At 47.7% G+C, this 24,291-nt stretch overlaps 10 protein-coding genes across 10 annotated transcripts; 5 read left to right on the plus strand and 5 right to left on the minus strand.

Annotated features, from left to right (window-relative positions):
• Window positions 1-146: 146 nt before the first annotated feature.
• On the minus strand, window positions 147-2,593 carry LY89DRAFT_696383 (ATP-dependent DNA helicase-like protein recQ; the record flags this gene model as incomplete). Its single annotated transcript, XM_018216832.1, has 4 exons — window positions 147-305; window positions 350-1,476; window positions 1,567-1,890; window positions 1,945-2,593. 4 exons carry the CDS (start codon window positions 2,591-2,593, stop codon window positions 147-149), a joined length of 2,259 nt encoding a protein of 752 aa, XP_018072208.1.
• A 2,331-nt stretch (window positions 2,594-4,924) lies between these two features.
• On the plus strand, window positions 4,925-6,853 carry LY89DRAFT_732565 (alpha/beta-hydrolase; the record flags this gene model as incomplete). The annotated part of the gene is made up of 4 exons (XM_018219696.1): window positions 4,925-5,476; window positions 5,523-5,722; window positions 5,851-6,373; window positions 6,425-6,853. 4 exons carry the CDS (start codon window positions 4,925-4,927, stop codon window positions 6,851-6,853), a joined length of 1,704 nt encoding a protein of 567 aa, XP_018072209.1.
• Window positions 6,854-6,982: 129 nt separating this feature from the next.
• Window positions 6,983-9,545, minus strand: LY89DRAFT_683848 (uncharacterized protein). The gene is made up of 2 exons (XM_018214766.1): window positions 7,416-9,545; window positions 6,983-7,367 (listed from the first exon to the last, which is right to left on the minus strand). Exons 1-2 carry the CDS (start codon window positions 9,506-9,508, stop codon window positions 7,280-7,282), a joined length of 2,181 nt encoding a protein of 726 aa, XP_018072210.1. The 5' UTR covers window positions 9,509-9,545; the 3' UTR covers window positions 6,983-7,279.
• A 747-nt stretch (window positions 9,546-10,292) lies between these two features.
• Window positions 10,293-10,652, minus strand: LY89DRAFT_582833 (uncharacterized protein; the record flags this gene model as incomplete). Its single annotated transcript, XM_018209184.1, has 1 exon — window positions 10,293-10,652. A coding segment is annotated over one exon (360 nt), but the record flags the coding sequence as incomplete, so codon positions are not given.
• Window positions 10,293-12,362, minus strand: LY89DRAFT_745783 (uncharacterized protein). Its single transcript, XM_018221078.1, has one exon. It carries the CDS (start codon window positions 11,994-11,996, stop codon window positions 10,659-10,661), a length of 1,338 nt encoding a protein of 445 aa, XP_018072212.1. The 5' UTR covers window positions 11,997-12,362; the 3' UTR covers window positions 10,293-10,658.
• On the plus strand, window positions 12,363-14,286 carry LY89DRAFT_28634 (uncharacterized protein). The gene is made up of 2 exons (XM_018206489.1): window positions 12,363-14,145; window positions 14,202-14,286. The coding sequence occupies exon 1, from the start codon at window positions 12,729-12,731 to the stop codon at window positions 13,968-13,970; it is 1,242 nt and encodes a 413-aa protein (XP_018072213.1). The 5' UTR covers window positions 12,363-12,728; the 3' UTR covers window positions 13,971-14,145; window positions 14,202-14,286.
• Window positions 14,287-14,546: 260 nt separating this feature from the next.
• LY89DRAFT_732569 (uncharacterized protein) lies at window positions 14,547-16,187 on the plus strand (the record flags this gene model as incomplete). The annotated part of the gene is made up of 1 exon (XM_018219697.1): window positions 14,547-16,187. One exon carries the CDS (start codon window positions 14,547-14,549, stop codon window positions 16,185-16,187), a length of 1,641 nt encoding a protein of 546 aa, XP_018072214.1.
• A 1,805-nt stretch (window positions 16,188-17,992) lies between these two features.
• On the plus strand, window positions 17,993-18,572 carry LY89DRAFT_780994 (uncharacterized protein; the record flags this gene model as incomplete). Its single annotated transcript, XM_018222438.1, has 1 exon — window positions 17,993-18,572. Exon 1 carries the CDS (start codon window positions 18,117-18,119, stop codon window positions 18,570-18,572), a length of 456 nt encoding a protein of 151 aa, XP_018072215.1. The 5' UTR covers window positions 17,993-18,116.
• A 288-nt stretch (window positions 18,573-18,860) lies between these two features.
• On the plus strand, window positions 18,861-22,674 carry LY89DRAFT_706556 (transketolase; the record flags this gene model as incomplete). The annotated part of the gene is made up of 5 exons (XM_018217535.1): window positions 18,861-18,897; window positions 19,170-19,280; window positions 19,439-19,522; window positions 19,613-21,478; window positions 22,607-22,674. 5 exons carry the CDS (start codon window positions 18,861-18,863, stop codon window positions 22,672-22,674), a joined length of 2,166 nt encoding a protein of 721 aa, XP_018072216.1.
• Window positions 22,675-22,924: 250 nt separating this feature from the next.
• On the minus strand, window positions 22,925-24,027 carry LY89DRAFT_28812 (uncharacterized protein). Its single transcript, XM_018206495.1, has 2 exons — window positions 23,527-24,027; window positions 22,925-23,452 (listed from the first exon to the last, which is right to left on the minus strand). The coding sequence occupies exons 1-2, from the start codon at window positions 23,875-23,877 to the stop codon at window positions 23,279-23,281; spliced, it is 525 nt and encodes a 174-aa protein (XP_018072217.1). The 5' UTR covers window positions 23,878-24,027; the 3' UTR covers window positions 22,925-23,278.
• Between the last annotated feature and the right edge of the window lie 264 nt (window positions 24,028-24,291).

Here is a 24,291-nt window from a genome sequence, read left to right on the forward strand (position 1 = left end):
AATGGAAGTCCCAAGGCAATGCAAATATGTGCAGAAAAACCATCTGTAGATGCTAAAACGCAATGACCTGCCCCAGATCCGGTGAATTCGAGGGGAGAACATCTCACCCCAGCTCACTATCCGCTCCTTATGCTCCCGTAAGTGACTTATTTCGGAGTCGACCTCCTCCCAGCAGATTTCGAAGTCTTACCAGCAGGTTTCGACGATGAGCTTTTCGTTTGAGTTGTCGTCTTCGGAGCTAATTTGGGCTTGGGTCTCGACGTCTTAGGATTCGAGCAGGCGGACTCGGCAGCGCGCAAAAGATCCTGCTGGAGTTAGCATCGTTCGGAACATGAGACAGGAGACATACCAGGAAATTGTGATCGTCCATCGAGCCAAAGACACCGTGCTTAGAAAGCTTCAATTCATAGGAAATCTTTGGACTTCCTATACCGAAAGCAACCTTTGCAAGAAGTCGTGGATCATCTCTACCCTCGATCTCATCAAGCACTGCATTCCAGGCGGAATGGTTGAATGGGACAGGTGGAGGTAATCGCTGTTCAACAGCTTTGCGGGTCGTGCACCACGTACATTGGCCACACTCTGTCTTACCATCCAGAAGATCGTCACCAAAATGCTGAGCAAGTGACTTAGAGAAACATGCCTTGGCTGTGATGAGCTGTAACATTTCATCAGTCCTAGCGAGTGCTTCTTCTTCCCGCTTCTGAAATGTAGCATACAAGACGTCAACGAGGATCTCCACTTCAGGCGCAGTCTTGGGTAGTCGTGAGAGGATCTTGTACACGCTCATGACACCAGCTGGCTTCAGCTCGAGATCTCCGTTGTCGTGAAAGGTTTGTAATTTCTTGAGGATGTCACCTCTCGGAAGATGGGAGGACGCCACAGCCATGTCCATATCGAATGAATACAGCGATTTCCCGTACTTGGCATGGTTCTTGATAGCAACTCCCGCTGGTGACTTGTCCGAATTCAGCGTTGACTGAAATCCTGGACCAGGCTTCCATGTGTACTTGCTGTAAATCGGAGTAGTTGCTCGAATAAGGTGGTGGGTGAGCTCGAGTTGGGCGTATATATTCTTCAGCGTCGTTGAGCGAATATCAAAATCCCTCTCTTGAGAATAGTGGCTGAACTGCAGTTGGTTGCCAATTGGTTGAGAAGTGTTCATCGGGGTGAAGATCTCCTGAAGAACTCCTCGAATGGCCGCTCGGGTAGGTAAATCGCCTCGAGCAAACATCTCTCGAAGATGAAGATCTTCGCCGCAGACATAAAACATGCACTTGCTCAACTTGCCATCTCTTCCAGCTCGGCCAATTTCCTGACTGTAAGATTCAAGACTGCTTGGGATGTTGAAATGTATGACGTTCCTGATTGATGCCTTGTCAATGCCCATCCCGAAAGCGATCGTGGCAACGATGATAAGGTCCTTCGATCTCATGAAGTCATCTTGCAGCTCTGCCTTTTCTGGAGCGCCCATTCCTATAGCACAAGACACGGTGTTAGTGTACGGTTGGAAGAGCCAAAGGAGAGACCCAGTACGCATGGCCAGGAACCCCGTCATATGCTTACCTGCATGGAAAGGTCTAGCATTAAAGCCCTTTCTTCGAAGCTCTACAGCCAACTGCTCGGTGTCCTTCTGCAGAGTAACATAAACGATTGATGATCCAGGGTTGCTTTTGAGGAATTTGAAAAGCTTGGGATGTAGTTCCTTTTTACTCACCCCGGACTCAGCGAGAAGTTGAAGATTGGGGCGAAAGGTTGATGTGCGAAAAAGACCGGAACTCTCGTCGATCCCAAAGGTCTCGCAAATATCTGTTGCAACTCGGGGTGTGGCTGTTGCCGTCAAGCAGATAACACGTTCTGCGCATATCTCCTCTGCGAATCTTGCTATCTCTGCTACGCATCAGCTACTAACACCAACACGGCAAAGCTTGGGGCAATACTTACTGAGATAGTCAGGACGGAAGGCATGTCCCCACTCAGATATGCAATGTGCTTCGTCCACAGCTAGAAGACGGATCCCTCCACGGACATGCTTCATCTGCTCAATGAATCCCTCATTATTCAACCGCTCGGGGGCACAATACAACAACTTCAGCTCGCCATTTCGAAGCATCTCGCATGTTGCCAAATATTCCTCTCGAGACTTCGTCGAATCGAATGTGGCTGCTTTGATACCACGACGTAGGAGGGCATCTGTCTGGTCCTTCATCAACGCAATTAGGGGCGAAACCACCAGTGTTATTCCATGTTCTCCTTCTGCGCGTGTGCCAGCCAATTCGTCCTCCTCGGCGAAGGCCAGAGCCGGTACTTGAAAGCACAGGCTCTTGCCACCACCAGTTGGAAAGACGACTGCTGCACTTTTCCCACTCAAGATTCGTGATATGACCTGCTTTTGCTGCAAACGAAACTCCTTCATGCCAAAATTCTCCGTCAGGGCCTTGTTGGCAGACTGGTATTGAAGGGCTATTCGTTTTGAAGGAGGCAGTTCCGCGCTGGACTTTCGTTTCGTGCTGGCACTTTGCGATAGAGCGATCAACTCTGCTTCATCGCCAGAGCTAAAGCCATAATCTTCGTCGTCATCGTTTGGTGCCATTGAGCTCGAATGCGCGACGCGATGGCGATTGATCTGTCCGTAGATATTATGTTGATGGTTCGAGAAGAGAGCAGCCATTGGGAGTTTTATCATTCTATGTGGACAAAGACAAGAGCTCGAAGAAGTAGTGGTGTAATTACAGTCGCGCTTGATTTGACGCGTTCTAACGAATCGAGCGCCAAGTCACGTGTGTATATACGATAGACCCAAACTCAACACTTCCGATCTCGCCCCTTATGGATTTCAGGGTTCTGGAGCCTGTCAGACATCATGAGTGGGCTAAGTGGGCTAAGTCCCAAGTGTGACTTAAAATTTGAGAAATAATGTGTTAGAAGAAGAAAACGAACTTCTTTGCGAATTCTTCTTTACCTCGAAAAGATTGCTTGTCCCACTGATGCTGTTCCACAAACTCTAGAACGTTATTATCTTCCATTCCAATTTCTGCGATATCAACAAAGTAGACAAATGTACCTTGATAAGGGCATTCAGGGATTTGCTTTATTATTCGAGATTTGCATGTCGTCCTGTTCCCACATTTTTGCATACACTCGAGCGTAAACTAAAATGATCCTCACTTCATGGCATGAAGTGGATTCTTGTGATCTCGAATCATCAGATGACACTGGATTTCAAACAATTAGTCATTCTTTGAGATGTCGGTGCCGTCACGGCACATGGCTGATTTTCAATGCAAATCGGTCAAGTATGTTTGATCTGCGAGATGCCTGGCAAAATCCTTTGGTGCTAGGACTGCGGGGCTTCAATGCACTTTGTGTTCTGTGCATTTACAGTACAGTCTTGAAACCTAAGAAGCAGAACATTTCGTGGAGAATGAACGACCCCGACATTTTGACTGTGTTAAACAGGCTAGTCCTTCCGGACAATTGTGGTTATATTGAAGTTTTCGAGATACGTTTGTTCTTAGGTAAATAAGTCCACCCCTGAGGGTTTTCAAGCCAGCCTCAACTAGGGTATTGGGTCAATGAGAAGCTAAGATGTGGTATAATTGTGGGGTCGAAAGTGCTAGAAGTGAATAACAGGGGGGGACTTATTTACCCTAGGACAAACGTAAAGCCTCAGCCACACACAAGCCACACGCTAACATTGAACTGTGGCACGAAGCTGACAACAAATATCCTCATCCGCATGATGTTCAACAGCAATAACAATCCTACACTATTCCTCGCTAGCTCATCCGACTAGCAGGAATATTCGCTGTGTCTCTCCGTAGCTTTGGTAAGTGGCAAGTCTTCGGACTTCCCCCTCCCGCCGAGACTCACCATCTTCCCGCAATCGACTTCAGTCTCGAACTTTGAGCCTGTGTCTCGTCAACCGGCCTTGTGAATGGTGCAACTCCCCGCATCTGCATGATTTCCAGAACAAATCGAGCCTGGCTTAAGTAGGTTTATCTGCGACAGGTACAGCACGAGGCGACGAGGATCATAGGTTCGTCATTTTCAACTAGGAAGAGTGCTCCCCATTCTTTAGCTCGCACATCGGCACAGACAAGTGTTTGGACATCGAACACAGAAGCAATGCTCGGCCGTATGGGTTAGCCGGTTAATGCCCATGACATTTATCCGTACTCTAGTCCATCACTACCCCACATCTCAGACACGGAAGATCGATTTCCCATCGAAGACCTCGACGGCCCGGATATATGCAGGGGTGGATGTGGTGTACTTTCTTTTCCATGCCATTTGGTCTAAGTTGACGATGGATGAGTGAAGCTCTGCGCGAATGAGTACCCTGTTCATGACGCCTACAAGTGTTTGCGATGCCCGTAACTTGGTACAGAATCTCCATGTCACCGGAAGCGGCCGGCTAAATCTTCATCTGATGAGGTACAGCAATGGTTCCTGAAACCGGGGTGCCTCCTTATGAGGGGAATTATGAGGTGTTGCAGGTCATACAGATCGGATGGTTGCCGAGTTTCAATGAGATTCTGTGTCGCTCACCATGTCTTTGAAGCTGTAAGTGCAAGTTCTGGCGCTCTGCCTTTCTTTACCTTTCTCTAAAGCTGCATCGCTCTGCAATACTGGAACTTCTATCACCTTACTCTTTCAGAACAATCTCAACTTCACAGATGATGCCAATCATGTTGGGTTCCTCTTGCTCGATGAATTCAGTGGGAAGAATGCTCCAGCAGCTTGTGGAGCATTGAACGAGAAGCTCCTCTCGAAAAGCACGGTTTAAGCACATCAATCCGATATATCGCAACCACTTGCATACCTCGCATTCGCCCAGCGAGCAGCTCCTTTCCAGGCATATTACATCGAAGATGGAATTGTCACATATTCAGAGTTCACGAAGACTTTGGCTTTTGCTTCGATGCCTTTGGGCTTTGTGGACCTTCCAGTGTTGTATACTCAGTCCAGTACACAGAACGAGCCTTACAATTCTTATGCTACAGCTACAAACCAAGTGCAAGTTGCTTCTAATGGCAACACTTACGTTGGGTTCAGGAATCTGAAGTCCTTTCGTTTCCTTGGAATCCCATACGCGAACCCTCCTCAACGATTTGTTTACTCTACACCAAGCACGGCTACAGGGCAAACGATCAATGCCACTGCATATGGCTCACAATGTGCACAGGCTTCTTCTGGTAGTGAGAACTGCTTGTTTGTCAACATTCAGACGCCATATATCCCAAAACAAGGAGATATGAGTGATCTGAGGCCAGTAATGTTCTGGATCCATGGTGGAGGTTTCACAGGAGGTTCTGGTGCTGATTCATTGAGCGATGGTGGCAACTTGGCATCTAGAGAGGATATCGTCACGGTGACCATCAATTATCGTCTCTCAACGCTGGGATTCTTGGCCATACCTGGTACCAATATCACGGGCAATTATGGAATCGGAGATCAGATCACAGCGCTTCAAGTATGATACTCAAGAAGGATCTATGACACATGCTAACGATTGACAGTGGGTTGTGAAGAACATCGCATCCTTCGGAGTTGATCCTACACAGATCACAATTAATGGAGAATCGGCTGGCGCTGGATCCGTCAGAACTCTTCTTGGGTCCCCACCTGCAATTGGCATGTATCAAGGAGCTGTTGCGATGTCCAATCTCGGAGGCGGAGTTGATCTAGGAATAAATGGAGATTACGCGACTACGTACAGGTGAGATGGTGAATTCTCTTGGGCTTTGATTGTCTTTCCGGCTTGTAAAGGCTCCAAGTCAAACAATTCTCAAGATACTCACTTCATGTTCAAAAGAAGTGTACTAACTCGAATATTTTAACGTTTAGTTTATACTATACGGTCAATCAATCGTACGCTGTCGCAGGTCAGAACATTTTTGACGCGGCTGGTTGCAATCAGACTGCTCTCCAGGCCCAGATTGCTTGCCTCAAAGCGGTCCCTGCATTGACACTGGTAGAGCTTCCTTCAGTCGCTCGATATGTTGTGCAGGATGGATACTACGTCAATACTGAAGAATTAATCGTCAACCAGCGGAATCCAGGAACCGCTCATGTCCCGGTCATCTTCGGAAACGTGGAGAATGATGGTGCCAGTTTCTCGACATATCCGAAGACCCCCGTCACGTCCGAACTTGCTGGCATTCAAGCATCTCTTGGAATCAGTGCTGCTTATGCCCAGAGCATAATCAACAGTGGTCTGTTTCCATATTACGATACTGGTAATGTGACACTTGATTCATTCAACGTCTCACAACGAGTTGCGACGGACATTCAATTCCGCTGTGTTGATCAAGCTACAATGTTTGCAGCATCACAGTCAGGCGCTTTTCAATCTTCGTACTATTATCAAGTAAGACACTTCTGTCATTTGCTTCAAACCTTGCTGACATGAACTGAAAAGATGGATCGCACTATTAATGGCTACGATCCGAATAATCTTGGAGGCGCACCAGTCACGCCTGGATATCCAAACGGGAATCCTGAACTCCCATACTTCAAGCTTCACGGATCGGATATGCCGTGGGTGTTTGGAACACTCAGTACTCTCCGAGATGCAAATGATCTATATTCTGAGCAGCTTGTCTCTGGATACTTTGCAGAGTTCGTCAAGTCGGGACAGCCAAATCCCAGCTTGGCATACTTGACAACGAGAGGGTACACGAAAAGTATTCGGGCTATTCAAGACACTGGGCCTTGGCAAGAAGTTAGTAGTATGCAGGGACCGATGAAGCTGATGGATTATCCAGCTCTCACGAGTACATTCTTGGATATTCCGCAGTGTGCGTTCTTGAACTACTCGCTGTCGTATTATGTTGATGGTGGGAAATAAGGTCGTATTGGAAAAGCAATAATGTAATAAGTAATCTATTCACGAAACCAGTCTATGATCGTGATACTTCGTGCCCTAATTGCTAGTCAAATTACTCCAGTATGGTGAAGTTGACCTAAATTCTGATCTGGATGCAAGTCATTTACTTTGGGTTGGTCGCTGACAACAGATACTGCGTGGAGAAGTCGTAAGGCATGACCAAAATGAAGCATGGCCTTTTCGTTCAGAGTTATTCACAAACAGCAACCAAGTTCAATCACTTCGACAGCTATCTGCACCAAATTCGGATTTTTGGTACGTACTATCTGGAGAACCTAATTGTCCCTCAAATCCTGGGGGATTTACGGGTCAAGACAATTGATTAGAGGAAATTACGTGCACCTATCACTGATATAGAGTGATATAATCGCAAACGCTCAATTGAAATCAGACAAGTTCCTCACGTCCCGTAGCCCAAGCAGGTAGCGGTTGACCCTCGTTGAACGCCTTATCCCAGGCTTCCTCAGAATACGTCCTGCCATTAAAGTTAGCAAAAGCGACATGTTTGAAGTGCCAAACTTACTTCTTCCACATCTCATCAACAGCCTTCAGCTCGAACTCTTGAAGACTCCGTCCTCTGGCAGCACATTCCTCTCTCAAATGATGAGCAGTCTTGATCCACTCGATCGCTACATCTTCTGAAGTGCCCCGAGGAAGCATGCCGTGGAACCAGGTACTCTTTTCAACAAAGTTCCGCCACATGCAATCACTGCAGACGCCTTGCTCCATCTTCTTCCTCCAGGTGATCAAATACTTGCTAATTTGCTCTTCTTCTACCGTCAACTTCCTCCCAGGGTGCTTCCAAGCCTTGAGTTGTGGCGGCATCTCAGGAAGCTCGGATACAAGGCGACGAGTGGTCGCGATGAGATCCTTCATTTCTGGTTTCGATTCTTGGAATACCCAGTCTTGTCTTCCCCACTGCGCAAACACAGCAGCACAAGGTGGACCTCGGCGTGAGCCCCAGTTATCAGCAGGCCGACAAATGGTCTCGAAGCTCGAAATGGTACTTTCACGACCGAAGAAATCCTCAACGAAAGATGCGACATCTTTGCCGACGAACTTGAGGGATTGAGAGTATCTGTGTCCTGTGAAGGCGCCAGGACAATCAGAATACATTTTTCGCCTGAAGGCATCAATGGAGGCGAGACAGCTTGCAGAGCATGATCGCTGAGCTGTGTGAATGTCGCACAACACGTACTCGGACATCTGATCCTTGGACAAGAACGGATAGCACTGAAGATCTTGGACGGCGAAATTGAAAGACTCGAGGCAGCCGATGTATTGATTCACAGTGGCTTGGTGCTTGATCCTGGCGTTGGCAGTTGGGTTGATGTTTTCAGTGCGACTTCGATAAACCTTCATTGTCTCAAGTATCGAATCCACGTCTCGTGCTGGGTAATCTCCTGATGTTGGACCGTGTTGCATCAAGTATGGGATATCACCAGAGGCCTTCGTTTCCCAGTCGGGATCAAGTACACCTTGATCGATATATGCTTGAACAGCAGAGTGGTATGCTTCCATGAATCGATCACTAGCACACCTCTTCCCGGCATCCTCCCACATTCGAAGGAACTCTGGAAGGCTCATGAATTTTCCATCCAAAGAGAGCATGTGTTCCTTCCACATAGGAAGCTTCCCGTTCAACCACTCCAACGTGCACCAGCTACACGTCGTTTCTCCCCTGCCAGGACCAAATTTTCTTTCCTCTCTCCAGTAGTTGTAGTTTTCTGACCACCCGCCAGAGCCCTGCCTACCTCTGTGTCTTCCTGCTGGCTCTGTCTTCCTGCTATTTGTACCAGCCAAGAACAATCTTAGACCTTGAGTCGCATTCGCGCGAAACCCATCCACAATCCCCCATCTGGAGCTAAGATCTGTCATGCAAAATCCTCTCTCTGCATCGCCTGCAGGACTCTTTCGGCAGGTATGAATCTGTCTTTCGACCAAGACATCCAGGACATCTAAAGGTCCAGATTCCAACAGCTCCAGATTGAACCTCCCTTTGTATCCTTCCACAGCGAATGTGTCTTCCTTTGAACAGGCAGATTGTATATTCCCCTTCGCTGCTTCCAATGCAGAAGCACACCTAGCATCGCAGATCAACGGAACGAATCGATCGAGGGACGGTCCCAATAACTGAGGAACGCCACTGTCCCAGTTAAGGGTCCAGATTGCATCGTGGCAAGGAATCTCTGTCAAAGCCTGCCAAGCCTCTTGACATTCTGCTGAAGATGTTTTCGAGTCGAGCGCCGGGTATTGTTCTGGAAAATTGAGAGCAAAGTCTCTTGAGGGTGGTGGCCGAGGTGATGTTGTAGGTTTCTGCTTTTGTTGTTCATTGCGGCGTTCGCGGGTAGTGCTGAGAACAGTAAAGATAATCAAGAAGCAAAGGATGACGGTCACCAAACTAATCACAATCTTATAGATTATGGTTCTTCTGCTCTTTGGAACCTTCAAATCCTCATCTTTGGGTAGTGGCGAGCGTTTCTTGCCGCTGTCTGTCTCAGGCTCCTCTGGATCATCGTGATATGGCGCGAAGTCCAGCGAGTCGCTACTTTGTGCATCTTCTTCCTCCTGAAGGTTCGCACTTTCAAGAGATCTCTCCTTGTCGCCCGTCATCATTGTAGATGTTATCACCAGCAGAAAGAAACTATCATCTCTTATTGTAACGCGATGTTGGGAAAACCTCGCCGCACGCTAAATATAGCACACCTCGTATTGGGCAAGCAGCATTGCCCTTCTTGTTTTCTTGGCACCCGATCGCGACGAAGGATATTGACCAAATAGTTCACCGAAGAGGCTATCGAGACCTCTCGCATGGCTAGCCGTGTACGTTTTGCTCAAAGGGTGTATATCTTCATTTCATTATCATTTGCTCAACATCTGAATTATCACTCATCCCCATCCCCCACCACGCTCTCAAATCCTCCCTCCTCCAACTCGTCACCCACCCTGTTTCTCGCTCAATCCTCTCCAGCACATCCAAGATTGCTTTGTGTTCGCTGGGATGGCTCATGACTTTGCCTGCTATCCAGATTGGTTGAATGGAGTTTGTCCATGCGCTACTATAACTTGCGTTCTTAGCTCTCGGCAGACTAGGTGTGTTCTTTGGCGGTGAGTTTGTACGTACTGATGGGTATTTGACTCTGAGATGGCGCAAATTTGACGAGCGTGCCAGAAGATTGATTTCTGAGGGTTGAGATGCGTCAAAGCTGCAAGGTAATTGCCGATGGATCTCCTGGGAGAGAGTTCTCCATGCGTTACTCTGCTTTCAAACATACCTGCTTTCGTTGAATTTTCAGCCCATTGGGCTTTGCTTGTAACATTATCAGCGTCGCTGTATGATACAATTGATTTCCAGAAACTGCTATTCGTTAGCCAGATTTGATGAGGGTATGAGTGCGTTCTAACCTGCTGGTCCGTTTCCATATAGTACAGTAGGGAATGGTGAATGCTCCTCGCCTTGAACGGCGGGTATTGTGAGGATCGGTCTCATCTCGTCTGTCCTTTGTGTATACCAATCGTCGAGCAGATCGAGGAGCTCTGTCCAGCGGGTCACAGCTGTTTCTCGAGCTCCTCCTTCACAATTCTTGAGATATGTAACACACTTAGCGCAAAGAAAGACTGCATAGTTGGCGTAGGTGTCAAAACCATTTGTAGGATTTTTGAAAAGCTTGATGTCGGAGACGAAATCGACATTCGATGCCCAACGTTCGACTGGAATGAGGGTTATATCTTGCGAGATCAGGGCCCCACAGAGATATGAATTCCGTCAATTAGATTTTGAAAGATTGGAGTGTTGTATTGTACCCATCCGAACGAAGCACCAGAATGACAACTTCAAAGTGATTGATTCCAATGAAGATGTCGTTTGATCGAAGCGAGATCGGAGGTATGTCGCAGCCGCTCTCTCGCAGATGAGGTCCCCTTTGAGATCCCATGCTTTGTAACGCTGAAGTTGGCATAGAGCTCGTGATTCTTTGAGGTTCTTCTGAAGTTCCTCGCAGGAGTCACGGAATCTATTCTTCTCCAATGTCAAATTAGACACAGTCTGTTCCAGATCTGTGATTCTGTCGGTGAAGGTTGACGTTGCACTGGCATGGGCAGCGACATCATCCTTTAGCTTCTTGTCCAATCTGGCAACCTCGTTGTCCAGAGTTTCGTTTTTCCTGGACTCAGCGTTCAGCTTCTCCTTGAGATCAATAGCTTCCTTGCCAGAATCTCGCTTGAGTTGTCCGAGATCTGCGACTGCGACTCGGAGTTGCTCCGTCAGATCATCGATCTGACCATTGAGCTTCTCAATCTCGTCATTCGCCTCAGATGACTCCTGTTCGAAGTCGGCAATTCTCTGCTCGAGATCTACATTTCTATCCTCTTGCTCTCGTAAGTTTGCCTGCAGGTCAACAAGCTGTTCCTTTGTTTCCTTGAAATCAGATTCGACAGTTGTAAGTTTGCTTTCTAGCGATGGGACCTTGTCCGCAAGCCTCATCAGGTCTCTTTTGTCTGAATGCAAAGCACGAATGGTCGCATTGCGTCGCCCAACCCTCGCTTGCTCGTCAGTGAGAGATGCATTGCGCGTATTGAGTTCAGCGGTCTTCAGTTCCAGGGCTGCCCTGTCCTCAGATGCTTTAGTTCTCAGCTCATCGTGCTCGACGCGTAGGGTGGACAAGCTTTTTTCGGTAGCAGCTCCAAATTCCTTCAACTTGCTAATCTCGACGACCTTCTCCTTTGAGTCTCGCTTCGAGTTCTCGAGGTCGGTATTGGCATTCTTCGATGCGGTCGCAAGAGTCGTGATACGTGACTGCAGGTGCGCAATTGTTTGATTACGACGATTGACACGAGCCTCAATTTCTGAAACAGTCTGAACACCCTTGGTGGACTGTACATGTAGCTTCTGCTTGAGTGTGTCAATCTCAGAGTTCAATCGAGTGATTTTAAGCTCGAATTTTGCCGCTTCGGCATTGAACAGTATGGCTTTCAGGTCGGGATGCAGGTCTCGAGCCCCGTCAAGTGAGTCAGCATCAGCTTGTATGATAGCATACGCCTGAGATAACAAAGCATTTGGAGGGCGAGTTTGGTGATCAATGATCTGCTTGATTTTGGACAACATCGCTCCGATGTTGTCCTCAAAGAGATCGAGCTACTCCTCGAGCAGGGTGATCTGTTGCTCCCAGTTGGCGTTTGTCTCACAAACTACCTCGTAGGATTTGTATGCTGCTTGCATCTCCTCCGCATATGCGATATCGATTTCATTATGATCCACGCCGAAAATTCGATTGGAGAGTGCATGCATCTGATCCAGCAGGACATGGAGTGCTGCCACTCTTGTCCTCGGGGGATTGCCGTCCCGAATGAAATCCTGTATCGGGGCTGCTCTGGACTTGGGAATCAGAATCTGTGTCTGAGTCTTCAGCCATGTTGTCGTCTTATTCGATGATGATTGAAGAAACACGAAAGTAGGAAAGAGAGAGGAAGTTTGACGAATTGGCTAGTGTGAAATTAACCGACGCGACACAAAGCACCTACCAAGCAATCATCGCACACTCTCGAAACTGTACAGCAAACCATCAAAGATGGCAGCAACACAGAGCGACGAAGATCCTTACAAGGAGACGGCAGAGATGCCATTTCGACCCTTGCGACAAACCAGACTCTCGAGGATCAACGATTCTCCCGAAGGGACATCGGATGACCTCGTAGACGAAGGTTATATCATGGCAGCAGAAGATGCCTACACCGTCGAGAAGAAGCTTCCCGGCGCAACCAGAGGTAAGGAAAGACGTTCAATTGCATTATCGCGAATCCCTGCTGATAGCATATAGTGGGCAAAGTCTCCAATGACATGATCGAAGATTTCGACAAGACTTGGCACATGGCTGAGATTCTCCGAACCGTGCATCGACGAGTGATTGAAGCAATCATCGACGGAACAATCGGTTACAGATACCACACTGATCCTGAATTTGGGAAACTTTTCCCACCGGAAGACGACCTTGCAGGCATCTATCTCAATACCCTAGTTTGTGAACGTGATGGCAAAGGCCTCAGTACGAACGACTGGGAGAGGTTGCAGAAGCTGATGACGGAGTACGTAGATGGACTGCGAGAGCGAGGAGAACATGCTGACACTTGCAGTTACATGGACGGCGAAGGCCACAAGATCGGTCCCAATTCTAGCACGCAACAGCGCCAAGCTGCGGTTGACGCTGCGAAGATATATTATAAATTCTGCAAGAAGAGGAATGAGACGTGGCAAAAGATTCTGGCAGATGCCAATAATGGTATCAGACCATTGGTGCAGAAATCTGGAGGGCGACAGTTCTGCGAGATGATGTCAAACAGAATCCGCAAAGATCTCGATCCATCTGGTGATATACGACAACTGCAGATGCCAGTTCAGATTGGATGCAGTGAGAGCTTGAAGAAGAGAATGTCGGACTACTCGCCCAAGTCAAGGATGACTAGCACACCAGACACATGGCGCCTGACAGTGAGCTGTCTGGAGTTCCTGAGCATAAAAATGGTTCATATTGGAGTACCGATCGTCAAGGTCTGGGAGCAGGAAATGTTGCCACTAGGCGAGATCTTCTTCACGCTCATCAGTGGATCGATGATCCAATGGGGCGGCTTCAATCCTGTTGCTGGCGGTGCTCGCAGAGGATTCGACGAAGGTAGAGATACCTCAGACGAGAAGAAACAAGCCATCATTGATCAGCCTTGGGCTTCAGAAAACCTCGACCATTCCACAACGGTGATCTCTCGTAGGGTGAAGGCATTACAGTCCGCAGCGGACTTGCTTGAGTCCGATGAGGTAGACACCAACATGGAGCGGCGGTTGGAGGACGGCAAGGCCATACTTCATCGTCGCACGTCACTAGAGAAAAGGGCAGAGCAAGCAGTTGATGAGGTCAACGCTGCGACAAAAGCCCTTCAAGACCACAACAGCAGATTGGCTGACGAGGTCACCAGGAAGCAGGTCTACTTGAACTTTGGCAATGATATTGCATCATGGCTCGGCGGCTCCGTAATGAAGCCGGTTGATGAAGCCAATTCCGATGTTAATGGGTCAGGACCAGAGTCTTGAGAAGATTCTGACCTGGGTTACCCAGCAGCCTCTGTAGTTGTAGATATAGAATGGCGACAATTAGCAATGCACTCTTGGTCCCGTTCCCTTGTCTTTGATCCCTATGTGACTCGCATCGCAGACTCTGTCTTACATAACTCGCTGGTAAAGGCTGCAAGTAGGATATTTAGGCCGTATCGATTACAGTGAATAAGCTCTTTGCCTCGTAGACATGAGAACTACATGACTTACCAATATTGATAGGACTCTAGTAGCTTCTGTCCCCAGATGCGGTGAATCTAAACTGGAGGGGTGGATTCTGTGGTCGTCATGTGACCAAACGCACGCGATTTTTCGATAACACAGATCGCGAGAAATTTTTGGCTTCGCTCAACAACAACATTCATCAACACCATCAAATTTGTCACTGCCGCAAATTTGACACGATGGAGATGAGTATGGACTCTCCTGAACATAGGACAATCTTCCGCCCCTGATTCTTCCGGGTCTGGTAACGCCGAGGGCATTCCAGGTTCGTCAGTTCCAGCTGGCCAATCTTCCGACTCAAATCCTACTGTAACAGCCAATGCTGACCAGATGGATTTGAGCGGCATTCCTGCTCTTCCCGATGAGGATGGCATAGATCTGAATCTCGGCAATGGGAAAGATGAGGACGAGTATCTCATCGATTACACCGACGACGAAGGTCCATCCTTGAAGACATTAAAGGATGCTCATGCTCCTCAACTCGACAAAGCTTTGGATGCAATCATTGACGAAAGCGCAGCAACCTTGGATGAGATCTTTGATGAAAGCGAGGCTTACTTCAAAGAGAAATCCTTGGACCAAGTCATCGATGAAAGCAAGGCTTACTTCGAAGGCCAGTGGTTCACCAGCAAGGGCCAAAAGCTGAAAACCCCCATAGCGGAGGTGGATTGCTCACAGTGCCAGAGAAAGGGTCACACATCTCGACATTGCTCAGCGCATCTCAGTAACGGCCATGTTAGTAGGAACTGTTGTATCTTGTGTAACATGAGATCCCACAGAACCGCCGATTGCCCAAGACTCAGGGATGGCAGCGAGAACAGGGTTAAGAGAAGCACAGCATATCTATACCTCGTTGTTTCTCGGGACGGCAAGCCCCCTGCACGCATGCCATGGTATCCATGGCACCTTGACTTCGAGCGCTGGAAGAGGAGAGAAGCCAATGGCAATCTCCTCCGACCTCAGACTCCTAATTTTGCTATGGAAAATTATGACCAAGAGGAAATGTACCAGGGCCTCGACGAAAGGGTGTCAGACCCATTCTGGGATCGGGAACAAGATGATTGGACAGTCGAGGACTACGATCAGCATTGTGGCCCTTTCTTCGAGCTTTCCAGATACCCTTCCGGCGTTCCACGTCCACCACTGCCACCGCTCCCAAACCCTCCTGCACCGAAGAAACCGAAGAAGATGAAGGCAGCTGATGCTCCTTTGTCCGAAACGGGTGAGACGGCGCCGGAGCTAACAAAGATGGTCAACCCATTCGTGCCAAAGGCTGAAAAGGTCACCAGAGGAGTGAACAAGGCTGGCAAGGCCAACCCGTTCATGCCGAAGGCTGACAATGTCAACCATCAGTCTCGTTCTCGGTATGCCTCTCAAGGACCTCCTCGCAATTGGTTCAATGGTGATAGGCGTGAGGATCCTCCATTCTATGATGCAGATCCTTCGCGTCTCGAGCCACGAGGTCGCAAGCGGGACCGACAAGATGATGATTCTGACAGAAATGTCAAGAGGCAAGCTCAGTCGAGAAATGGAGCACCTGTATCCGACCATTTGCGGCCTGAGAACCTCGAGAATCTCGAAAATCGTCGTCTCTGGAGGCGCATCGACCCCAACTTGCGGCCATTCCTATGGGATGTCATAGTTGGACAAGTCGAAGACGCGAAGCGTCTGAAAATCCAGCCTCCCAACGAAACTCCCTCTCCCCCTCGCCGCTCGGATGACCGCTCGAGGAGCAGTCATCCACGCCCCCCGTATGTTTTGGTTGACCGCTCGAAGAGCAGCACCAACGCCACGCCTCTGGGACCAAGGGGCAATCCCAGTCATAGTCGTCCCCCCCCTCGTCGTCGTCGAGATTCCGATGAATCTCGTCGTTCTCGTGACGACCTCGACTATGGCGAGCCTCCGCGTCGATCCGGACCGGGAGGAAATGGTGGTGCCGATGCACCACCACGTCCTCCTTATGAGGAGTGATTTCGAGGTAGCCTCGATCTCACGGTGAGGACAAGATCTAGGGTCTTGTTCTCTGTATGTTAAGTTTGCGTGGTGGCGGCTGTTTTGTGCTTTTGGACAGCAGATGCGAGAATTTCATTGGTCGTAAGTACCTGTTGCTTATGTCGCAACCCATAACTAACCCGAAGGATAGATGTTAGAGTATTGTTTAGATGTTAGAATGTTTTTCTATGTTGGAGTGTCGTCTGGAAAGAGTTTGCAGTGTGGCGCAATTCCCGAAACCTTGTCAGAATTTGGTAAGCACATCCGGCCTTCCACCAGTGGGTGTCAGGATTCGTTGTGGACCGCTTATCTAAGCGAAAACAAAAAGGGGCACCAGGTCATCAAAATTCATTATTTTACAGCGCATTACCATAATGCAGTCTTGATAGCCTTTCCACCGTTTTCTGTAAGGCGCTTACATCTCCCAGGCATCGTACGGATGCGTTTACGGATCTCTTCTAAGGTTATTTTGTCCCATTCCTCCTGTAAAGCTGCCTTGATCTCCTCGTCTGTATAAAACACCCTCCGGCGCAAACGTTGCTTAATAATGTTCCAAATGCCTTTAATAGGATTTAAATCAGGGCTCTATGCGGGGTGCTTAATATTAACGATATAATTCTAGTCCTTAAGTGCTTGCGCAATACCTGCTTTGCGCATGCTATAAAAAGGGTCCCTATCCTCTTGAAGATACCAAGAACTAGAGTTATAGGCGCGCTAAATTTGAATAGCATTAATATAAATAGGCAATAGACGCTCCGTATAATACTTTTAAGTCATATAATTGCCAGAAACCTTCTTCTCAACCGTATGTGGCTTCAAAGCCTCCTATTTTTTCAATCTCTCTTGATATTCAGCTTCGGATTCGGTCGTCGGGCAGCGGCGTGGCTTAGAAGGCATAGGAGGGCGCTCGGTAGTGTCTTCTTCGTCGTTATAGAACTCTAATTTCTCTGCTTTACTATGCTAAGAGATCCAAGCAGCGACATAAAAAGCTATACCTTGTCTTTCCTCCCTTTCCATAATATTCTCGTCGTCATACCGGTGCCCTTCTTCTCGCAAGATCTCTCCTACACACTGCGACTTAGGATCAACATATGCCTCGTTCGTAAAGCAAATATAACTCTAATAATCGTCGATTATATCGTCCTTATGCTTAGCACCGTATACTACGCGCTTCTCTTTGTTTTTGGCTAAAACTTTCTTCTTAACGAAAGCCATTTTATACCTGCGAGCGTTCCGCGTATGCTCTTTTAATTTCCGTTGTAATTGGCGCTTCTAAACAGGTATATTATGGAATTGTATCTAAGCTTCGTAGAGCTAATCTCGGACTGGATTTTGCTTCGAATCTACAAGCATTTTGCACATAGATTTAGTGACCTTTGACTTTATTCCAAGCCTATCAGATAACTTCCGTGTCCTGCGCATCGCTAGATAGCCTAAATTCCTTCTCTACCTTAGCCAATATCTACCAGTACTCTCTCTAACTTCTTCATCAAGGCAAATCTGACTGACCGGCTTCGTGGAATGATCGCGGTCGTATGCGTCAAAAAAGCGCATCCTTTTTCGTGTAGTAGCTGGATAGCCTTTCTGAGGCCCCGGGGGAGGTGTGAAACGGTCTTCTGCGCGTGTGTTTGGTGCCATGGTGAGTTATTAAGGTGTTGTTTACAATTAATCGCGATGCGCGATTTTGGTGTTTTCGCTTAGATAAGCGGTCCGCAACGAATCCTGACACCCACTGGTGTTCCATCATTGCTATTGCTTGCTTGCTTTCCTTACTAACCCGAAGCAGTTTGATCCCCGAGACATCAAAAAAATCATGTCCACGAAACCCCGTCTTTGCCAAGTAGCAGTTCATTCGAAACCTCTCCGATCAACTCTCATTCGACAATCCCACAAACAAACCTCCAACACATGCGATTGTGGATGCTACAAACAAACACGACTCGAATCATGCATCGAGTCTGCGTGCCTCATCGAGCTCTGGCATACCTTCTACCTCCACTCTACGAGATCTATCGCCTCGAACTCTGCATTGCTACTACATCTACTCTGCAAACAACACCTCCTCGAAGCTTGCAAGCCATCATATCACATCAGCTCTGCAAACGACACCTTCTCGAACGCTGCAAGCCTTCACACCACATCTACTCTGCAAACAATACCTCCTCGAACTCTACATACTACATTGTGATGAATTCGTTTGTTGGTGGAGGGCTGCCTTGGGAGATGGAGAACATTGATCAACTGGATGCTGTGAAACAGTCTCAATTCTGCGGCTGGATAAGGTCTTGGTATGGAGGGAATTGGAAGACGACACTCTGGGTAGCAGCAATCATGGATCAAGCATCTGCCTTCATTCTTCCTTGACTTGAAAATGTGATTTGCCGCCATTTGCCAACGATATCTCGTGAACATGCTCCTTTCTCCCACAATCTGTTCCCTCGAAATTCTTGTCTTTGTAATGGAGCCAAATATCACAAGCTAAAGCCTAGCGGCTACGAACTCAACTCATATTGCCCAACGCAATGCTTTCAGTCTATGCTATTGTTCTTGCATTTTTACTTTGATGATTGATGTCAAGAATGCAGGTTTATTTCGATTCGTTGAGCAAATAATTGGAGGAGGGTAGCAAAGCCTTCCAGTATAAATATTAGAATGACTATTTGCGCAATTGAATTTGTCTTGAAGCGGTGTATGTCATCTTGACCAAGCCTTCAGGGTAGCCTCTATAGTTACACCCTGCGCTGTTACCAAGACAGTGAAATTAATGCTACATTTATTTTTACATCCTCTGCCGTCTCTCATCAACATTGTGGAGATAAACTTTTCGCTCATGGGGCGTCGTCGCGAACAACCCCTTTTTGGCAATTATAGCCACCTTAGCGAGATGCGCCCTTGGACATGCCCAGTCTTGATGCACATATGGCGTTTCTGATCCTGCCTTTCAAAACTTCAAGTTTGAAGGTACCGAGTTGAATGATCGCGTTTTGAAGACTTTCAGATGTCTCATTGCGGATCTTTGCGAACAATTCAGGGGTGGACACCCAGGAAGTGCCATGGGTATGGCAGCTATCGGTACACCAACTCCCTCCCAAAATTGATGTTTTCGTATCGAGGTGGAGCTTCCCTTGGGGGCTGGAAGCGGAGCTTCAAATACAGGCAGCTCTTGGAACACCCAATATCCGACATCTGCATTACAATTTACAAGTCCTACGTTGCTGACGTTGAGACAGGCATTGCTTTATGGAAGTACATGATGAAGTACTCACCAACAAATCCTGACTTTTTTAACCGAGACCGGTTTGTGCTCTCAAATGGTGAGTTTTGCCCTCTTCTTTCTTTCTCTTTCCAGAAGGATAAATGTCGATAAACATGCAGATACCGCGGGTGCTAATCATCATCAAAAGGCCACACTTGTCTCTTCCAGTACACATTTCTCCACCTTGTTGGATATGAACATATGACTTTCGAACAACTAAAAACCTACCACTCCTCGCGAACAGACTCTTTCTGCCCCGGGCATCCCGAAATCGAACATCCTGGGATTGAGTTGACTACGGGGCCTTTAGGTCAAGGTGTTGCGAATGCCGTTGGGCTGGCTATGGCTACAAAGCACTTGGCAGCTACATACAATAGGCCGGAATATCCAGTCGTGAACAACATCACCTGGTGTATGATTGGAGATGCGTGTCTACAGGAGGGTGTTGCTCTCGAGGCCATTTCACTTGCTGGGCATTGGAAACTCAATAACCTGGTCATGATCTACGACAATAACCAAATCACTTGCGACGGATCCGTTGATCTATGCAACAATGAAGACATCAACGCGAAAATGTTGGCTTGCGGATGGAATGTAATAAATGTCCCGAACGGCAATCATGACATCGAGGGCATCGTCCGAGCACTTGTTTCCGCAAGGAATAGCAAAGACAAGCCAACTTTGGTCAATATCCGGACCGTAATTGGAATCGGAAGCAAGTCTGCAGGCGATGCTAAAGCACACGGAGCCGCGTTTGGTGCTGAAGATGTTGCCAGCATCAAGCGAAAGTTCGGTATGGATGAGACAAAGCACTTCCAAGTGTCCGACGAGGTCTACGACTTTTTCCGGGAAGCCAAACCTCGAGGCAGGCAACTTGAGGCCGAATGGAACAATTTGGTGGATTCATATGCACAAACTTACCCAGAACTTCACAAAGAATTTTCTCTGCGAGTAGCTGGAAAGTGTACAGATGATTGGACGAAATTCATCCCTGCCAAGAGTGATCTTCCTACAAGCCCAATAGCCTCAAGAAAATCATCAGGATTGGTCTGTAATCCTCTGGCCCAGAACATCAAGAATTTCATGGTGGGCACAGCCGATCTCTCACCTTCCGTGAACATGATCTGGAAAGGCAAGATCGACTTCCAGCACCCAGACCGGCGCACTTCTTGTGGGATCCATGGCGATTACTCCGGACGGTACATCCATTGGGGCGTCCGGGAACATGCAATGGCATCAATATCTAACGGTTTGGCAGCTTTCAACAAAGGCACCATTATCCCGGTCACATCATCATTCTTCATGTTTTACACATACGCCGCGCCAGGTATCCGAATGGGCGCCTTGCAACGTCTGCAGCAGATCCACATTGCAACCCATGACTCGATTGGCACCGGCGAAGATGGCCCCACACATCAACCTATCGAACTGGCAGCTCTATATCGTGCTATGCCAAACCTCTTATATATCCGACCCGCCGACGGCGAAGAGACAGCTGGTGCATACATTGCTGCAATGAAGGCTACTGATACACCGAGCATGATCTCCTTGTCGAGACAAGATTTGGAACAATATCCGCAACACTCGTCTCGTGATGGCGTACAACAGGGCGCGTATGTCCTCATGGAGAAGGCCAACGCAGATGTGACCCTTATTGGCGTTGGGGCTGAAATGGTCTTTGCTGTCAAGACTGCCCAGCTTCTTGAAGATAAATTTGGATTGAAGGCTCGCGTTGTCAGCTTCCCATGCCAAAGACTGTTTGACCAACAGCCGATTGAGTACAAACGTGAAGTGTTGCAATATAGGAGCAATGCGCCTCGAGTAGTGGTTGAGGCATATGCTGCTCAAGGATGGGAGAGGTACGCCGATGCAGGATACTCGATGCATTCATTTGGACACTCCTTACCAGGAAAGGATGCATACCGATACTTTAGATTTGACGAGAATTTGATTGCGCCAAAAGTGGCTGAATTGGTGAAGGGGGTGAGATCCAACGGAATCGAGAGCTTGAGAGGTGAGTTCAGAGATCTGAACGGAAGGCATTCTTGAGATGGTAGTTGGAGAGTTTGTTCTCTTCGTTGTACATCAATAGAATTCATGTCCTGAACTTCTTTCTCATCTTGAAAACTGGGGTTCCATGTCCTATTCATTTTTCCGACAACCAAAAGCGCAAGAATAGCAAGATCCAGCTGTCGTCACCGCTAATCGACAGTCGGAGCTTCAAAAAGAAAAGGAGGTAAGCGAGAATCACGTGTCTCTTGTCTTACCTGGGCAGTATGACGAATCTGCTTTGAATGTTCGTGCATACCTAGATAACTTTAAGATATTCGATACCAAATATTGGCCTTTCTGATAGACACGAAAAGGCCCCTCTCGAAACCATTCTCGAACTTTGGTTAGTTTTGAATTGGACGTGATAGTACGTCAACGGCGGCAGTAAAATGAAACACTCAAGATTCCAAACATTGATATAGCGATCAAAAGTAGTCTAGATTTATACTCTAGCTAGTGTTTACTCTAAATCATCTATGCTGATACTGTACCATAAGGCTTTGCTGCCTGGCTCAAATCAATGTAGCCATACTCCTTCATCTCCTTGTCACTTCCCATCTTCTGACCCCAAGACTCCATATCTTTCATGAAGCTATCGATATTCTTCTGATCGCTGAGGTCGATGGGCTCTTGATCCTTGCCTATTTGTCTGATCTGCGTGCCAGCCGCTACATTTGTCAGACCAAAGTTGTTCTCGTCGAGTTTGAGATGGATAGCCGCTGTGACTTTTCCTTCGAGGATATCCTTTGGTAGATGGGGTTCTTGACAAGCAGGTCTCGCAATCCCAACGCCGTCGACAGTCTCCAATGTCTTCACCATTGCCCCGACTGTCTTCAGCCCGCCAGTTACGTAGGCTTTGGTCTTGGTTAGAGGCTTCACAATCTCCTCTGCAAATTCGATGAAGAAAGATTCTCGCCTCTTCGTACTTTCTCGCTTGTGTCCAAAAGCCAAGCTTTCATACGTGCCACCTGAAAGCTCAACGTAGTCGAACTTTGCCTTCTCGAGGGCTTGGCACAAGTCGCGTGCTTCTTCGGGAGAGAAGCCCTTTTCCTGGAACTCCACAGAATTGATCTTGATGCCAACAATGAAGCTGCTGGACACACGCTTTCGCACAGCATCTGTGATCTCGAGGATCAATCGAAGACGGTTTTCCAGTGACCCGCCATATTTGTCCGTTCTCTTATTGGTAGATTGAGAGAGAAATTGTGCAAGGAGGTATCCGTGAGCTCCATGCAGCTCGATGCCATCATATCCAGCTTTCTCGAGGAATTCGGCCGCATGGGCGAAGCCTTTAATGACCGCATGGATTTCTTCTTGTGATGCTGCATGAGGTTTGGCGAATGTCATGCCCATCACTTCACCTGAAGAGACTTAGTATGAAACTGTCAAGAGTGGGCAATGATTTGCCTACCTTCTAGTTGTATGTCAGAAGCAGAAATTGGTGTTTTCTGTAATCTGCTCTCGCACTGTCGACCCGGGTGGCTGACTTGCCCAACAATCAAACTTCCATGCGCCTTCGCTTGACTTGCAAGTTCTTTGAATGCATCAAAGCGGGGCCCAGAAAATTCCGCATCGGGAGGAATGATAGGATTCCCCATGGCTTCCAACTGATCGTAGTCAATCATGACATTCCCGGTCAGGATTTGACCATAGCCTCCCTCTCCCCAGCGCTTGTACACGTTAATGAGGTTCTTGGATGGAATGCCTCGAGCTTTGGGGTCTTTGGGATCCCAGGATGATATGCGTTCCGTCATGGCAGCTTTCAGAAAGCGATTCTTGGCAGTTTTGCCGGAGAATTCAAATTTGAGAGGCTTTCCCAAGGGGGAAGCGTCAGAACTATCGGAGTTGTATCTTTCAGGCGCCATTTTGTATAGAGGGGTGAAATTGTATGAGTCTGTAGTTGAGCAACATTGGCTCCTTTATATGTGTCTCGCATCTAGGGTACAGCTCACACGTCAGTATTCTAGAATTCAGGGTCCATGTCACAGGTAGGTGATAGTTTCCGCAGACCAGACCAATTGCCACTTGAGACAGTTCAAATTCCCGGCAATAACGGTCGGGAGGTTGAAAGTTGAAAGGCAGATGAAGAACTTTGCTGGATATTTGTCTAAACGTCATGTTGTAGGAGAATTGACCAATGATAGCACAGGTGCCGAGATATTCTCTTAACGCCGAAGCTTCCTTCCCGGACGAAAAGTCCCTAGCTTGGAAGTACAAAAATGGCTTACAAAACACTTGATGCAGCCACGGTGAGCATGAAAAGGATAGTACTATAGACGAGTGGCAAAATCTTTGAAATGAATAAGAAGACAATACCCTAGAGTAAATGGTGAGGAAAATCTTCGCGCGCAGATGGAACATCGTTCAGAGTGAATCATGTGTGAATTTGCCGTGAAGTCGTTTGACGTAAGTTAAAGTACAAGAAGGTTGGACAAGCTAGCACATTCACACCATTTCAACGACAAAGTCAGTCCTAGGACTTGTCAACGGCGAAGCTGCAACTAAAATTTGTTCCACAGAAGCAAAGGTGCTTCTGAGTAAAGAAAGATAGCTCAGACTGGAATGCAGGAAGGAGTGGAAGACCTTGTCCGACTTTCGCTTGAACTTCAACAAGTGCCAATGTCAAACGGTTATCTCTTCTGATTTCACCTATTCATAACAGCTAACATACACACAAGGTAACAGGAGTCTCAATAGTATCTCGGAACGGATGCAAGTATCGACCCGAAATCCTCGGACATGACGAGGAAATATTTCGGAAGACGCTGACAAATG

Source organism: Mollisia scopiformis (genome assembly GCF_001500285.1).
Source record: "Mollisia scopiformis unplaced genomic scaffold LY89scaffold_10, whole genome shotgun sequence".
In the NCBI taxonomy this organism is placed as follows: domain Eukaryota; kingdom Fungi; phylum Ascomycota; class Leotiomycetes; order Helotiales; family Mollisiaceae; genus Mollisia; species Mollisia scopiformis.

Excerpts from the sequence above, each read along its gene's own strand:
- LY89DRAFT_683848 (XM_018214766.1), bottom strand. The coding sequence starts at position 9,508 with ATGATGACGGGCGACAAGGAGAGATCTCTTGAAAGTGCGAACCTTCAG. Across the intron at positions 7,368-7,415 it reads GTTGATGAGATGTGGAAGAA|GACGTATTCTGAGGAAGCCT; the intron begins GTAAGTTTGGCA and ends CTTTAATGGCAG.
- LY89DRAFT_745783 (XM_018221078.1), bottom strand. The coding sequence starts at position 11,996 with ATGTTGTCCAAAATCAAGCAGATCATTGATCACCAAACTCGCCCTCCA.
- LY89DRAFT_28634 (XM_018206489.1), top strand. The coding sequence starts at position 12,729 with ATGATCGAAGATTTCGACAAGACTTGGCACATGGCTGAGATTCTCCGA.
- LY89DRAFT_28812 (XM_018206495.1), bottom strand. The coding sequence starts at position 23,877 with ATGTTCCATCTGCGCGCGAAGATTTTCCTCACCATTTACTCTAGGGTA. Across the intron at positions 23,453-23,526 it reads CTCAAGTGGCAATTGGTCTG|ATGCGAGACACATATAAAGG; the intron begins GTCTGCGGAAAC and ends GCTGTACCCTAG.